At 48.3% G+C, this 17,498-nt stretch overlaps 1 protein-coding gene across 22 annotated transcripts in view; it reads left to right on the top strand.

The window, feature by feature from the left end:
- Positions 1 to 17,498, top strand: part of CAPRIN1 (cell cycle associated protein 1) — a 273,536-nt gene that overhangs the window by 206,378 nt on the left and 49,660 nt on the right. For 12 of the 22 annotated variants that reach the window (XM_068103406.2, XM_078783857.1, XM_078783858.1 and 9 more), the window contains one exon: positions 13,888 to 13,991. In XM_068103406.2, coding sequence (XP_067959507.2) covers positions 13,888 to 13,991 — 104 coding nt within the window. The remainder of the gene's footprint in view (positions 1 to 13,887; positions 13,992 to 17,498) is intronic. The other 10 variants (XM_068103407.2, XM_078783862.1, XM_068103411.2 and 7 more) reach the window with 1 other exon arrangement.

Genomic DNA, 17,498 nt, shown 5'->3' on the forward strand with positions numbered 1-17,498 from the left:
AAAAAAATATGGTCGCTACTTCGCGGATTTTCGTCCATCGCGGGGGGTTCTGGAACGTAACCCCCGCGATAAACGAGGGATCACTGTGTGTATATATATATATATATATATATATATATATATATATATATATATATATATATATTTACGGTTTTGATGTTTGTACAGTGAGTTCAATAAATGTAAAGGTTTGCCCCCCCCATAGATAGTCACACAAGCAACATGTAGCCTCATTTGTAGTATAGTTATTTCTTAGTATGTGTGAGAATAGGCCATTTCCTATGTTAGTCTGCGTTGTGTAAAGACAGGAGAATAGGCCCTACTGCCACCGGTCATCCTACGTCTGTAGCCTCAACCCCTTTTGCGTTAACGTTGGTTCATATTGGGCGAGTTAACACGAGGCAGGCAGAGGAGGATCGGATCGGGGCGGAGTCGCAGAAGCAATGACGGTGAGCACGAGCCGCCAATCAGAGCTCGAGGGTGGTGGCGTCAGAGGGCGTGGTGAGAAGAGTCTGGTGAGTTCCAGAAGGTTAGTGGGGCGTACCTATATAACCCGATGCACAAAGCCCTTGGAAGGACTAGCGCTGGAGAACCCAAAGGACTTGCATCAGAGGACTGCTGCCGGTTGAACTTGATCATTGCACGAGAACGCGCGCGCTAACCAACACCAAGTGTATTGAAGAAGAGGAGTTGGTCGTTACATATACGCGGGCGCAGCCAGTCGCGTTTATAACGAAATAGCGCATTTCAGCTGCGCGAGTGAACGAGGCTGAGTAACCGCCAGCCGCGCTAAAGTCCGCCCTCTACCATTTCGCCCCGATCATCTGCTTTGTACGAGAGACGCGCTACGAGCCCCTGTCTTCGCCTGCCGCCATCTTCGCGGGACGTGCCGGGGGCCGTGGAGAGCTGGACGAGGACCATCCCTCGACGCGTGGGGAACACCTGCCCATCTGCAATCCCCTGTGTGAGTGTGAGTGAGACGGGCCCGTTGTCCCAGGGATAAGTTAAGAGTGTCTAAGCTTGCTCTGTGTCTCTTCATCCTTGAACTGTATATACGTGTGGGAATCATTAAATCGGTGTTCTTTCTTTCTTCCTGATTCGATCGTTCCCATGATTTCTCCATTTGACTAAGCGTGGCATGAATAGAACCGCTTAAATCGGGGTCCATTAATTGAGACCGCGGATCACGTGTACGCAAACCGCTCGGCGTACTCCAACCTCACGTGGTTCGTGCAAGGCTTACTACCTCGTTTCCGTGGCGGCGCGAGTACTTAGGTACGAGCGAGAATTTGGTCCTGAAACCCTATTTTGCGCTCGCCCGGAAAGGACGATTCAGGTCTCGGTTCCGCCAGTCCAGCAAGACCAAGGGGCCTAATTCCCCCTTGGTAGGGGTAGGAAGGGCGGCGAGAGAACCGTAACAATTGGTGTCAGGAGTTTGGGATAGGACCCGAAGTGCGCTTAATGCACTCCAAAATTACGAGCGACTGAAATTTAGTTTTTAAGAACCAAATTTAAATTCGTGCCATGGCTAGTCAAGGCGGTCGAATGCCGGTGGGGGTAGAAGATGAGGTTTTTGATGAAGTAGAATCAATAACCCAGGACCCACAGGAAGAATTGGGAGAAGAAGAGGCAATTGACGAAGGGCCGGCAGTTGGGGTAGAAAATGGCGGCGCCTCGCACGTGGCGACGAGGGCCGCGCTGGCTGCGCAAGTGGGGGTTATGGACATGCAAGTCTTTATGGCGCAATTCATGGCAGAAATGAGAGAGATGGGGGACAAATCAAAAAGGGAAATAATTGACGCCCAAAAGAATGACATCAATAAAATGAATGCGAAAATGGATGCCCAAAGTGACAAAGCCACCAAGGAAATGAAAGAAATGAAGGGCGAGCTGAAGAATGACATAAATAAAGTAAACGGGAAAATGGACACCCAAGATAATAAATTGAAGGAATTGGGAGACGAAGCAAGAAGTAGCATGGAAAAATTGGAAAGTAAAATGGGTGGCCAATTGAAAGAAATGGATGGCCAATTGAAAGAAATGGGGGACGAATACATCCGGGGAATAAAAGAAATGGGGGAGGATATTGGGCGCAAGTTGAGTGAGGAGGTCGCGGTGGTACACGACGAGGTAACGCGATGTGAGGAGAGCGGGGTAGAGCAGGGCGCGGCTACATGGACCGAGGGAATAGAAATCGTGACTCGGGGTGTAAAAGAGCCGACGGCCGCCGAATTGGACAGGGAAAATTCATGCGCGCCGGCGGTTGTCGAGGAAAAAGAAATGGTTATAATTGAAATTGAAGAGACGGCAGAGTCAGAAATAGAGGATATAGCACAGAAGGAAGAAATGGAATGTCCTCAGTCAGTGCTTGCATTGTGATGTCGGGCTTGCTAACCCCAATAAAGGCTTGCAGGTGCTGGCGGTGAAGAAGGTCCCCAAGGTGAGCAGGAATGTGTATGGCGGGAAAAGATTTTTGGCGCGCTTGGGATCGAGGCGCAACCCGGGACCCGGGTGCTCGTGGAAGGTCCGTGGTGCGATGTGTAAGGGTGACTGGAGCGCGTGTGAGAAAGAAGTGTGCACTGGAGCGCGTGTGTGAGTGGGAAGAGTGCGTCGAAGAAGAGTGTGAAACAGTGTGCGATGGCCGAGGAGAGTGAGGGAGAATGCACACCAGAGCGTGTTGAAGAGAGTGTGCAGGAGTGCACACCAGAGCATGTGATTGGGTGTGCAACAGGAGAGTGCACACCCGTGGGTAAGTGTGCGCTTATGGGGTGTGTACCAGAAGAGTGCACACCCGTGGACGTTACGGAGTACGTAACGGGAGAGGGTACGCGAGAGTGTGCGATGGCCGATTGTGTTACGGAGTGTGTAACAGGGAAGTGTGCGGTAAAGGAGTGTGTGGAGGAAAAGTGTGTATGGGTGGCGCTGGAGCGCCGCGTTTTGCGAGTGTGGAATGGGTCACGTGTGGTGAGAACGCGGCCCGAGCATCGACGCAAACCGGGGTAGCGTTTAACGCGACGTATAGCGGACGCGAGCCCTCGGTGTGTGGTGTGCTTTGTGTGCTGCGGGGATCGTTGCTGCGGCGGTCTCACAAGGACCGGCGTGCACGGTTCGCGCCGGGCCCCGCCCTGTATGGTCGGTGCCGCGCCTTGGCGGGAAAGGCGATCGGCACGGTTCAAGGGGGGGGTAAGAGAGGTCGGAGCCGCGCCCCTTGGCGGCTGTAGTGTTCCGACCGAGGGCGGTTGGGCCATCGTGCATGGGACCGCAAGGCCTCGCGCAGGGATGGGGCCTTGAACCTTGGCCCAACCAAGCCTCGTCCCCTGAATCGAAAATGCCGGACGGACCCAACCTACAGGCCGCATGCATCTCTCGGCTTTTCGAAGCCGAGCTGTGAAAATGTATTTCCGCACGGAGAGGCTCATAGTACAGTGGACGGATAGCCATAGTGTTGGCGAATGGTGCCCGGCGTGGGGGAATGGTCGTTTTACCCTTTCTCACAGTCAGGGCTCATGAGCATTAGATTAGGGGGATAGCAGTGACGGGCACATGGGGGTGCCAGCGATGGTTGCCTTCATGGGGCACCGAAACTAGCCGAGGGCAGGCTTGGATAATTGTTAGGGATTTAGCAGACCGTAGGGACATGAGATTTAAGTAGGGACATTGTACCTTGTCCAGGTACCTATAGAGTCCAGCAAAATAGGGTTACCTTTAGAGGGGACGTAGCTAGATTAGTGGTTGATAATGACGAGGGAAGTGCTTAGTGTAAGGGATGACGGGAAAGCACGAGTCTAAAGGAGAAAAGCAGCAAGTTAGATGATGCTGTGTGTGTGAGGATTTGTGTGTTGAAATACATGGAATTGTATTGAGGTGTATGGGAAGGATTGTATCGAGCACAAGAGGTGTGCGAGATATTTGGTCTGCGAGAAAAGAGGTGCTTGAGAGTAAAAGGTGTGGAATGCTTGGTGTGGGAACAAAAGGTCTGGAATGCATGGTGTGAAGGAGTGAATGGGGGGAGATGGACCCATTCACGAATACCCGGGGTGGGTAGTATAAATTCAGGTAGAGGGCTCAGGTAAATTGTTTGGATATTGACACCTGTGGTGCGGGAAGTAGCAAGTAGTGCTTTGGTTGGGTGCATGAGTCTGTAGACTGGCTGGGCGTGTGGCTTAATTGGTGCGTATGGTTATTGGGGCACTCCGCCGCTGGTAGTTTGTCGGCCAGGTGAGGCCGCAGGTAGGCTCTGGGGGCCAGTTAGAGTAGTTGCTGAGTGGGGCCCGAGGATCCCAGGAGAGAACCCGGGTAGCCCAATGCCGAGGAGTGCATCAGGGGGTGGGAGAGCCAGGAGGGGCCTTCCCCAATTTAGGTAGTCGCAAGGAGCAAGGTAAGCTCGGGTGGCGACTTCAGTGGCGGAGGTGCACAGGTAGTTGGACCTGCTAGTGGAGCCACACGACCCAGCCCCGAAATTGTGCAAGGGCACAGAGTGGAAAATTGGGGAGTGAGACCCAAATTGGGATGGCATCACAGAGTGGTCACCTCGCGCACGTGGGTGTAGCGGCACCAAATTTAGCGGCGCCCGCGACCGTAGCAGCGCCGCTGGTGGATCCGAACCTTTTTATGTTACAAATGGGGGCCCTTATGGACAAAATGGGGGAGCGATTGGAAGCCAAAATGGGGAACCGGATGGATGCTCAGGGTGAGCGGTTGGGAAACCAAATTGAGGGCTGATAGTGAGCGATTGGGGGGCGAAATGGGGGGCAAAATGGGAGAAATGGGGGAATGGCTAGAAGCAAAATTTGAGGGTTTAGACAAGAAATTTGAGGGTTTAGACAAGAAATTTGAGGGTTTAGACAAGAAATTTGAGGGATTAGACAATGGGATAGAGGGGGTGAAACATGGGTTAACGGGGGTGGAAAATAGAATGGCTGCCCAGGAGAATCGGTTAGAGGGGGTGAAAAATGGGTTAATGGGGTTAGAAAATAGGATGGAAGGCAAATTGCGGGAAATAGGGGAGCAATCCGCCCGAGAAATTAAACAAATGGGAGAGCAGATAGAGGAGGTAAAAATCGGGGTAGAAACCAAATTGGATGCTCAGAGGGATGAATTGGGACAGATGAGGGCAGCATCTACAAAAGAGAGGGAGGAGATGAAAGAGGAGATACGACGAGGTGTACGTGAGGAGGTCTCGGGGGTACGCGAGGAGGTAAAGCGAGGTGAAAAGCGTATAGAGAAAGAGGTGAGAAATGGAACGGCGAGGTTACAGGGGGGAATAGAAGACCTGACGGAGGAGGTGGAACAGCTGACGGTGGGACAGACGGAGTTAGTGGAGCAGGTTCAAAGGAACACTGTGGTACAAGGAGGGTTAAAGGCGACACAAAATGACATTAAAAATGACTTAATAGCGACACAGAGGCAATGTCAGATGGTACGTGAGGGACTGACAACGAGGTTGGAAGAGGTGACAGAAGTAATGGAGACGAAGGACCGAGAGGTGAGGCCGCACATAGAGACGGTCAAAATAGCCTTAGAGGACGAACTTGAGGAGACGCACCGGGAAATAAAAGAGGTGAAGCAAAAATTAGAGGAGGTGGAAGAAGGGGTGAGTGAAATTAAGAAGAGACGGAGGGAAACTCAAAAGGAGATAAGGGAGGAAGTGATGGAGTATGTGCAAGGTCTGTGTTCAAATCATGATGATGTGCTCACTAACCAAATAAAGAGTTTGCAGGTGGTGAAGGAGGTGCGGAGACGAGGTGCCAAGGTGAGTGGCGATATACGAGGAAATGTACATGATGTGAGGAAAGCTTCAGTCGGCTTGGGGGTTGATTTGGATCCGGGTGTTCGTGAGAGGCCGTTGGTGAAGTGTGCGACAGGTACGGTGTGCGAAGGAGGAGGTGTGCGAGAATGTCCAACTCTGGGGTGTGTGAGGAAAAAGTGCGCGCCAAGGAGGGAGTGTGCTGTCGAGAGTGAGTTGGTCGTAGCGCGTGTGCGAGGGAGCACATGGAAGCGCGGTGTGGTGAGTGTTACAGAGGATGTAACGGAAGCATGCACGCCTGTGGTGAGTGTTACGGAGGAAGTAACGGGAGAGTGTGCGCAAGAGAGTGCGCGAGAAAGGTGTGTAACGGACAGGTGCATGAGGAAAGAGTGCGCTGTCGAGAGTAAGGGTGAGTGCATTGTCAAGAGTGGAGGTGAGAGTAGTGAGAGTAACACAGAGCGTGAGTTGGTTGTGGCAGGTGAGAGAGGATGTACACCTGGAATGGAAGGATGCACACCTGGAACGGTAGAGCGTGTGTGGGAATGCACACTTGAGTTGGTAGTGAGGCACGTGGTTGGGTGTGCGAGTGAGAGCACACCTGTGATTGTCACAGAAGAGGTGACCGAGAAGGGGGCGCGAAGAGGTGTGTTGGTGAGGTGTGCGAACGACGAGTGTGTGCCAAGGTGTTCGGTGGTCAGGTGTGTGACCAAGTCTGTGAGCGAAAGAACGAATGCAATGACGAAGTATGCGGGGTGTACGGACGGCGTTGGAGCATCGAGCTCAGTGAGGGTGAAAGGGGTAGCGTATGCGTGTAAGCATGCAGGTGAGGCATCGACGGTAACCGGGTTAGCGGTTAGAACGACATTTAGCCGAATCGGGCCCTCGGTGCGCGTCGGGCAGCTTCGCGTGCTGCGAGGACCAGCAGGGATCCGAACCACGGCGGGTTCGAAAGGACCACCGTACGTGATCCACGCTGGGCCGCGTTTGGAACGGCCGCGTCCGTGCTCCGCTAGGCGGAACGGGCAGCCCGATAGGAAGGGTCGTCATGGCGACCCCTTTTTGTTGAGGCGTTCCGGCAGGTCGAGATCGGGACATTGGATGGCTCCGTGCCGAGGTGGTGCGTGGGATCTCGGCCCGAGTAAACCTCCTTCCCTTCACCGAGTGTCGGACGCACCCAACCGCCGGCACCAAACAACCCGCATTCATTGCTCGGCCGTGCGAAGCCGGGCTGTAGAAGTGAATTGGCGCACCGAGAGGCACTAGAGTATAGACTGTGGTGACGAGGTTAGTGTTTTGGACCCAAAATTAGAAAAAGGCAAAATTTGATGATTGGCAAAGGATTGGCAGTAATGATTGGCAAATGATGGGTAGTGATTGGCAAAATTTTTGATTGGCTGAAATTTGGTAAGCAAAATTGATAGTGGGACGTCCCCGATGTGGTGGGATGGCAACTCTGTCATCCCTCACAACGGGGGGCAAAGGAGCACTAGGGTATGGGGTTGATGGCAGTGAAAACTAGCCCGGGAGGGTTAGGATATATCGTGTGTAGGGCCCTAGAGATTGACATTAGGTAACGTTAAGATTAGGTAGTGACAAGGATACCTGTAGTGGGGACGCAGGTAGATTAGAGTGGATGATAATGACGTGGGAGCGCAATAGTTTAAAGGGACGACTGGGAAGCGCAAGTTTCAGAGGGGAGTAGTTAGATGAGATGATGCTGTGTGTTTGAGGATTCAACAGGTGTGATGGAACAGGTGTGCAACTGGACAGGTGTGTGGAGCAGTGTATGAGTGAGTAATGGTGATGTGTGTTGTGTTGACCAACTGGTCCAGGAAGAGGAGGAGGGTGCAGGTGGCACCAGGTGTGAGTGCACAGGTATGAGGAACAGGTGTATGGAATAAATGGTTGTGTGGAAGACATGGAGTGTGGAATAAATGGAGTATTGGAATGGATGGTCGTGGAGTGAGTAGGATGGAAATTGTGGAGTGGAGTGGATGGTGCGAAGGTGTGAATGGGGGAAGAGTGGACCCCCATCACGAATACCCGGGGTGGGTAGTGTAAGTGTTAGGTAGAGGGTACAGGTAAATTGTGGTTGGATATTGGCATCTGTGGTGCGGGTGAGAGAATGGTATTTGGATGGGTGCATTAGTGACGTGGAAATGGCTGGGCGTGTAGCCTGTTAGTGTGTGTAGTTGGTTTGGGCACTCCTCCACTGTGAGGATGTCGGCCAGGTGAGGCCGCAGGTGGGCCCTGGGAGCCGGTAGTTGTGGATGGGGCCCGAGGATCCGGAGGACGGACCCGGGTAGCCCAGTGCCAGAGGGCACCGAGGGGTGACAGAGCCAGGAGGGGCCTTCCCCAGTTAGTTAGGTTAGGGTGAGGAGCTAGGTTAGCTCGGGTGGCAACTGCAGTGGTGGAGGTGTGCAGGTGGGTAGACCTGCTGGGAGAGCTACACGTCTCAGCCCAGAAATTGTGCAAGGGCACCGGGAGATGAATCGGGGGAGTGAGACCACAAATTGAGAAGCACCACAGTTTGGTCAATGGGAATTGGTTTTTAGAACCCATAGTGTAAGTTGGCCAATGGATTGGCAGGGAGAGACCCCGGGTAATGTAAAGTGTGTTAAAGTCATTTAGAGGATAGTTAGGATTGAAGTCTCCTTTCACTATCTGCATCCACTCACCTGAGGTGACAGGTACTCCACACCATGCCAGGTGGTTTTTATTATTTTTATTGATGCAAATGTTTGGAATGTGAGACGCATCATGACGTGGGTGTGACATTGTGCTTGATGTTCCATCTCTTCCTCCTGATGAGGATCGATGACGAATTGGGTGACGGCAAATTTTGGTTAGAGGGATTGTGAAGACGAATTTGGTATAGGGGAAAAATGGGGAAGACGTGACAGTAGTGACGAATTTGTAAATGTGTAGATTTTTGTACATATGGGGTAAGGGCAAGGGTAGTGTAGGTGACAGGGGGGTGACGTACGGTAGGGACGAGCTTTCTCACTTCACCCTCCGTACGCATTTCACCTTGCATTACCTTATTGATGTGTACCCTTGTGACCTTACCCCTTGCTCATCTGTCTTCCCCCCTTTTGTCTCCCACATGACCTGTGCGCCATTGGGCACCGAGGGGAGCGTGCGTGAGTCGGCCATTGTGCGCCCGGAACTCCCAGAACCAGCTGTCTGCATCGATGCACCACATTATGGACCACATGTCTGTGGCCGAGCACCACTGATGGACCCCATGGGTTGGGGCATGGCCCCTCTGCTGGAACCGGCCATGAGGGCCCGAAATCTTGCTGGCGGACCTTGGCCACAGGGCACCGATGCCCCACAGGTGAACCATACGTAGTCGGCCCTGTGGGCCATAAATAAAGAAAAATAAAACGGACACGTTAGGTGCATTTTATTATCACAAATAGGCCGCCAGCAAAGAAAAGACAACATCTGGAAGAACAAATAATAATAGCCAGCAGAGGGAGCCGAAGAGCAAGAGATCACCTGCAGGGTTAGGGGTTGTTTGGTTATTTTTATTCATGAACATTGATGAACTGTGGTGACTGCACCGATTGGTGCTTGAGAGTGTGTTGGTGCGTTATAGGTGCTTTCATGGTGCGTCGATGCAGAGCAGACTGTCTCCCCCCCAGAAAGAACAATCACAGGTCCTGGGTTAGTCTTGTAAATAAAAGTAGTGTCACTGTAAATAATGCTCCCCACCGTCAGTGTGTAGTTTGAAGACCATTCCGCAATTCGGTTAACTGTGGGCGTGTCTGTTAGGCAGGGTGCAATGGAGCAGCGGGACATATTTATCTATGTTTTAAAACTGTCGCACTCAGGGTCAGGTTAAAAGTAGAGGGAACTACACCTACGTGTCACACTAAATTAAAGTTGTAGGCCCGGGACGTGCCTAAGAGGAGGAGGGTGCAGTGTTGCGGATATGAGGATTGCATTTTTTAAATTGTGTTGTGTTGTATTGTATTGGAAATGGTGATGATTATTGTTTGGATATGGCCCCTCCTGCCTCCGGAGTTGTGTAAAGATAAAAAGGGCGTCTCGGTAGTTAATTCCATAAACACCACATTGCAGGACACGATAAAACCCTTGTTCAGTAGCTTATATCTTATTATGTGTTTTAGAGTAAGGCCTTGTCTTCCATTAGAATGACACTCCATTGCACCGAATCAATTAAGAATAGCTCCCCTTCAATAATTCCATTTCCCAGCCAAACTCTCCATCTGTGGGTAAAGCAGTTCACAAGCGTGGGGTGCACGCCCTCTCAATTCGCTGCTATAGTGAATATGTGCTCCGTGCTCTGTTTGAACAGGAGGGTCGGGGTCGCCAGGGAGAGGCAAGCCCAGGGCGCGCCACGAAGGGCGGGGCTGTGCAGCCCCATGCCCAAATAAGGAAACAAGCCCGTGGCTCGCCACGAGGGGCGTGCCGTCGGCGCGATGCCCAAATAAGGAGACAAGCCCGTGGGATTACCATACAAGGTCACGAAACAGAGCACGGGGGAGAGGGCGGTACCGAAACCGTGGAGGGCGTGTCAGACCCGCGCTGAGAGAGAAGTGAGAGGAAGAAAATACGAGCTGAGCTGCGTGGAGAGGGACACGACAAAGAAAGGGTCCAAGAGAAAGCAGAGGAACTTTTACGAACGAGTTGCAAAGAGATACGGCAGATGAGTCCAGCCCCGTTTCAACCAGCCGCGTGAAGCCCTGACGGGGCAGCGAGTGACCCTGCCGGCGTGCGCTGTAAAGCGGAATACCAGGAGCTGCCGGCTCCCCGCTTCCCGCCCGGAGTGGACCTGCTCGCTGTGCCCTGTGATCCCACCTGCTCATCCTTTCCAGCCATTCCTGCCTGCAAGTTCCCCATTTGCGTACGTGAGTTTGTTTTGTTCGTGCTGTCCTGGGTAGTAACTAAGTCTGTATAAGCTAGTAATTTGCACTGTGTTACCTGCGTTTTCATGTCCGCTGTAAATACCCGTGACTGCTCTTTTTGCTTATGTGTGTGTAAATAATAATAAACCCCGTTACTCTTCTGTACGTCTTCTTCTTCCTCTTTGCATTCGTCGTTTTAGTCTTTTCCACATTGAGTATCTGTGGCGCGATACGGCCAACGTTTGGGTGAATCGTGTTTCGTCGGGGAACAACTGTTCGGCCGCGGTTACCTCCGCTCGGTAAAAATAACATCTAATCCGCGGACCGTAACTATACATATATACATACATACATACATACATACATACATACATACATACATACATATACACACACACACACACATGTATTGTCTTTGTGACAGATTTGAAGAAAATCAGTCCATGCATGTCCGAGAAATGGATGGATAACAAAATGGCCACCTGTCGGCCATCTTGGAGAGGGTGGGGGGGGGGGGGGGGGGGTGAAATTTTTTCTTTATCCGTGTGCCAAGATTGAGCAAGATTGGTAAATGCATGTCCGAGAAATGGTTGAGGACATATTCAATATTGTGTTTTCTACAACTAAAATGGCTGCCAGTCTACCACCAGCTGCCAGTCCGTCTTTGATCAGATCGCAAAATAATGTGAGGTGCATGTGTATGCTGTCATGTACTCTGCTTGTGCCAAGTTTGAACAAAATTGGACCATGCATGTCCGAGAAATTGTTGGAGACGCTTTTAAGTAACAAAATGGCCACCTTTCGTCAATCTTGGACCTGTTCTCAAAACAAAATGGCGTGCATATGCAAGCCATAATTAATTATCTGTGTGCCAAGTTTGAACATTATCGGCAAATGCATGTCCGAGAAATGTTTGAGGACATGTTCATCATCAGGGTTTTTTTTGCAACTGAAATGGCCGCCAGTCGGCCATCTTTGATCGCATCGCGAAACAAAATGATGTGCATATGTGTACCGTCATGTTTTTGTCTGTGCCAAGTATGAATCAAATCGGTCCATACATCTCCGAGATATGGATGCGGAAGGACGGACGCCCGAGACCCAATCCATAAGCCCCTGTTTCGGACTAAGTCCAACGGGCTAATAATTAAACCGAAAGCAGAGATGTCGATCTGGATTTCACCCTTGTGGTGGGCTAATCAGGCACTATACTGTGCACCGCCATTGAGGCTCTGTTTGCAAACCACCGTTTACAATGCCAATATGAGACATAATTACTCTTTTACGGAAAATGCTTTTCGAGTTTGTTTTATCCTCAAAATTAGACCGTAGTGAACACACATTCATGTTAAAATATTGGCCTTTAAAACCTACCCTTTTTGAAGGGGGACAGACATCTGTACAAACATAAACACAAACTGACACTGTGTTTTATATGGTAGATATATGTATATATTGTTACGTTTGTGGGGGGTTGGGAATGAAATAAAATAATGGATAGAACTGTGAAGGGTAGCATGGACCGCGTGCGAGTTGGAAGCCAATCTCGATGTATTCAAGTCGAAAAACTGTGAGCTTAAGATCATTTACATGTCTTCACATGGGGGGTGGAGCTTGTGTTGTTAACTAGGTAAGGTTAACATTAGTTTCTCCCAGTATGTGATTGCCTCCTATGATTTTTCCCTATGTGTTTTTACAATTATAACAAGCTGCCATAAAAACGCACGTCTTTAACCAACAACAACAACAATCGCTGGCAGTACCCGGACATTACGATCGACAAGTAAACCCCACCCAACCGCCCCATAATTACCGACAGAAGCCGAACATTCCCGAACGACGGCTGAACTCTGCCCCCGAGAGATTCTAACCAACAGGTCACGCCCCGAGCTTCGTCATTGGTCAGGAAGACATGGAGTGATGTAATAGAGCTGTGGCAATTGGACGGCGTGACGCGAGAGCGAGAAGGTTCGAGAGCCGGGAGGAAGAAGAATTGCGCACTGTCTCGCTCTCGTTCTGGCTTTCATATCGGGTGGTAGCTCTTTGGTTTTGTCTCTCAGGTGGCTCGGCTGCTTGTGCTTGTGAAGAGAGCTTTCGGAGCCTTTGTGGAACTCTTGGGGTTTTTTTGTGCTGGAGGAGGAGGGTCAGCCATTGCTGTGCGGGCTGGTGAGGAGACCTTGGAGAAGGAAGAAGGGCACGTCTCGCTTTTGTCTTGGTCGCTCGGTTTGCTTGGCGGCGGCTGGAATATTTTTTGGTGCACTGGTGCTGAGAGCAGTGTGGAACCTTGGCAATGACGGAGGAGGAGTTGTTATTTATCATGGTACTCTTTGGTGACAGAGGTCGCGAGTAAGGTGAAGGGGTTTCGAGTAAGGTGAAAGGGTTTCGGTGCCATTGTCGGAGCGGGCCCGCGCGAGTGGCTACACCTCGGCAACGACCATCAAGCTACTAAAAGCCTCGTAGACCAGAGCTGAGTGGCGGCCGTTTATAAAAAAAGAACATTATTTTATTTCTTTAATCTTTCCCCTTGTCTCTTTTGTGTGTCTGAGTGGAGACGTCTCACTGTAGGATTTATTTTACCTGAACCTTTATTTTGCCATGCTTGACTTTTATTAAATTTATTGTTGTGGCATTTTTTGTTTGTCGTGTTTCTGTGTTTGTGGGTTTGGGTATAGGCCCCGTGAGCTCTGTGCAGGTAAGCACTTTTGTCCCCTCACTCGCGTGCGACGGACCAAACACCAGTTTCGGCTACGCGCCTCAAAATTTAAAACCGTTACGGCCTTTCGTCACCCTGCGGTGTTAACCGTTGGGCCTGACAGGACAAATGTATATTCTGTAAAATTAAATCCCCAAAGTTTTCCACATCAATGGTGCAATGTAATAGCAGTTTTGTCACACATAATTGCTCTATTGCATGAATGACTTTTTTCAAATGCGTAAAGGTGTTTCTTCAAATTGTTAAAAATTAGAAAGTTTCTTGATGGTTCATTTAAATTTGATAACACTGATGTGTTGGTGAAGAGGACACTATATGGCTGTTGTTCATGCAACATCCTGAATGTAGTAATCGTCTCGCTTCATTTGTAATATAATGCCTACTGTCATCTTGAAGATATAATTTATTCTTGATCCATATGTGAAGAGTTCATTTTTACAGCAATTCTTACATGTTTGGGCAGCCTAACTCCCTTCCTCATGTTTAACTCTGTTTTTTTTATATTTATTTTACTTGACGCATTTTTTTCACTTTCCCTTTTTGTCTTGCAGCAGAAACAGAAGCAATTGATGAATTTGACACTTCTTGCCAACCCTGTGAGGTAGAACATCTTTTTGCAACATATTTGTATGCAAATCGCGCTGAAATTACGGAGGTACGGACAAGCCCAAAAAATTACGGAAATCGGATATTATAGCAGGAAGTCCTATCATTTTACTTTTACCACTGGCAATCTAATTTTCACAAAGTTAAAAAAACAGTTTCAAGAGCAAAACACAAACTCAAATTGATGGTTCACAATGAAAATACTCAAGGCAGTTGTGAAACCAATTGTACTTGTGGTACCACCGTCATGGTGAGCGAAACTGCACCTGTGTAGAGGTCACCTTAGAAGTTGGTGATTATTTTGTTGTTGTTGATAATATGCTCGTTCTGTTCCCGGTGGTAAAAACTTGTATGAATTCCTGAATAGGCAGTTTAAAAAAAAAACTCGTCATGCTAGTTTGACATGCCAAGTGGAAGTGTGCCTGTAATCAATTCCAAAAGTTGGCAGATTAAATCAGTAGTGAGCAAATGTTCGCATGAAGAAGATTATTGCACGATTAGTTGAGTGGACAACTCTTTTTTCAGATGAAGGCCAGTGTCATTCTGCGTCAGTGTGAACATTAGTTTTGCAGATGAAGGCTAGTGTCGTTCTGTGTCATTGGGAATATTAGTCTTGCAGATGTAGGCTGGTGTTCTGCGTCATTGGGAATTTTAGTCTTGCAGATGAAGGCTGGTGTTGTTCTGCATCAGTGTGAATATTCGTTTTGCAGATGAAGGCTGGTGTTGTTCTGCGTCAGTGTGAATATTAGCTTTGCAGACGAAGGCTAGTGTCGTTCTGTGTCATTGGGAATATTAGTCTTGCAGATGAAGGCTGGTGTTGTTCTGCATCATTGGGAATATTAGTCTTGCAGATGAAGGCTGGTGTTGTTCTGCGTCATTGGGAATATTAGTCTTGCAGATGAAGGCTGGTGTTGTTCTGCGTCATTGGGAATATTAGTCTTGCAGATGAAGGCTGGTGTTGTTCTGCGTCATTGAGAATATTAGTCTTGCAGATGAAGGCTGGTGTTGTTCTGCGTCATTGGGAATATTAGTCTTGCAGATGAAGGCTAGTGTCGTTCTGCGTCATTGGGAATATTAGTCTTGCAGACGAAGGCTAGTGTTGTTCTGTGTCATTGGGAATATTAGTCTTGCAGATGAAGGCTGGTGTCGTTCTGCATCATTGGGAATATTAGTCTTGCAGATGAAGGCCAGTGTCGTTCTGCTTTATTGGGAATATTAGTCTTGCAGATGAAGGCTTGTGTTGTTCTGTGTCATTGGGAATATTAGTCTTGCAGATGAAGGCTTGTGTTCTGTGTCATTGGGAATATTAGTTTTGCAGATGAAGGCTTGTGTTCTGTGTCATTGGGAATATTAGTCTTGCAGATGAAGGCTAGTGTTCTTCGTCGGTGGGAATATTCGTCTTGCAGATGAAGGCAAGTGTTCTTCGTCGGTGGGAATATTCGTCTTGCAGATGAAGGCTAGTGTCGTTCTGCGTCAGTGGGAATATTAGTTTTGCAGATGAAGGCTAGTATCGTTCTGCGTCAGTGTGAAAACTAGTCTTGCAGATGAAGGCGAGTGTCGTTCTGCATCAGTGTGAATATTAGTCTTGCAGATGAAGGCTAGTGTCGTTCTGCGTCAGTGGGAATACTCGTTTTGCAGATGAAGGCTAGTATCTTTCTGCATCAGTGTGACTACTCGTCTTGCAGATGAAGGCTGGTGTTGATCTGTGTCATTGGGAATACTAGTCTTGCAGATGAAGGCTAGTGTTCTGCGTCAGTGGGAATAAATAGTCTTGCAGATGAAGGTTTGTGTTGTTCTGTGTCATTGGGAATATTAGTCTTGCAGATGAAGGCTAGTGTTGTATTTTGCGTCAGTGGGAATATTAGTCTTGCAGATGAAGGCTCGTGTCATTCTGTGTCATTGGGAATATTAGTCTTGCAGATGAAGGCTCGTGTCATTCTGTGTCATTGGGAATATTAGTCTTGCAGATGATGGCTAGTGGCGTTCTGTGTCGGCAGACAGGCAGAGCAATGGATGGAATCAACAGGACATTGATTGGGATATGCTCTCTCCGGTGTGAGAAGCTAATATTTTGGGCGTTGATCCTTCGTCAGTTCAAAATAGCCTGTTTTACGCCGACAATGGGTTGATTGCGGAAACATCTTCTTCTTGCTTTTGCTGACTGTTAGCAAACTTCGATTTATGTTTAATTTCTATCCATTATTGCATGATGATATTGTCAAGTTACTGAAATTGTGGAAAATTATGCTTTCAGCAAATGGATATGGCTGATTAAACCTGTGCTGGGTTGGTAGGCCTGCAACAGGGATTCCTTTAACACATTCATGTACAGAATGAATATTCCATATTTTGTTACCAAGTTGTATGTCATTTACGGAAAGTAACCTTTTCACACTTAAACGAAAATCCAAGCACGAATGTCTTCATTTTTCAAATGCATAAAAGGTATTCTTCAAGTTAAAAAAAAAAAAAAAAATGTTGTGATTGTTTATTTAAATTGGATCACACTGATGTGTTAGTAAGAATGACCCCATGAGGTTATTATCCTTAAGCATACTGAAAGTAGTACTGAATTCTCCTCTTTGCTGTAAAGTGCTATTATGGTCACTTTGAAGATTTAATTTACTGTAGGTCCATTCAAATGTTAGTGAGAAGTAACTAATCAACTTTGGGTCAATTGAATGAATATTGTTTTGCTTTTAATGGAGCAAACTTTTCAGTTTTGAAATTGATCAGAAATATGACCATGTAAACATTTCAAGAAAATAAGGTTATTTTTGAGGGGAAAAAAATATTTTAAAAAATGTAGTTATTGTCAGAAATGAAATTGCAGAAATTTCTACCCGAGAAACAACTCAGACCTTTTGGTAAATAAAATTCAAATATAACGCCCCTGAGCTCTGGGACTATCTGACTCTGACTCTGCAACTGAACCAGGCGGCATCAGCTCACGTGTCCTAAAAACTTGCTCTGGTGCTCTTGCATTTCCTCTCACTACCCTTTTAACCCTGTCATTTACCCTAGGTCATCTTCCATCTGCTTTGAAATCAGCCAACATTACAGATATTATAAAAAGGTGCAAAAACCGATCCCCTCAACTGCAGACCAATTGGCTTACTTCCAATGATCAGGAAGGGCATGGAATCAATCATCGAAGTTGACATTTAAAAAATCATTCCTTTTCTCCAACAGCCTCATCTCAGATCATCAATTTGGATTCTGACCTGGTCACTCTAACTTGGACATGCTGCATTTTACACTCCCAACAATGGATGGAAGTGCTCGATCTCGGACATGCGATCACGGGTGTCTCTCTGAACACATCTCGAGCATTTGATAGCCTGGCACCCTGTGTTGATGTCCAAACTCTCTCCTTATGGCATCCAAGGCCAAGTCATCTCATGGATAATTGACTTGCTCCACTCTCATAGACAGTGTGCAGCTCAGAATGGGATTCTCTCATCTTCTCTCCCTGTCAAGGCTGGAGTTCCCTAAGGCAGTTTCTTGGGCCCAGTCTTGTACCTCATCTTCATAAATTATTTTTCTGATTCCTTGG

The sequence above is a fragment of the Myxine glutinosa genome, chromosome 8 (assembly GCF_964187855.1).
Source record: "Myxine glutinosa chromosome 8, kmMyxGlut1.1, whole genome shotgun sequence".
NCBI lineage: Eukaryota > Metazoa > Chordata > Myxini > Myxiniformes > Myxinidae > Myxine > Myxine glutinosa.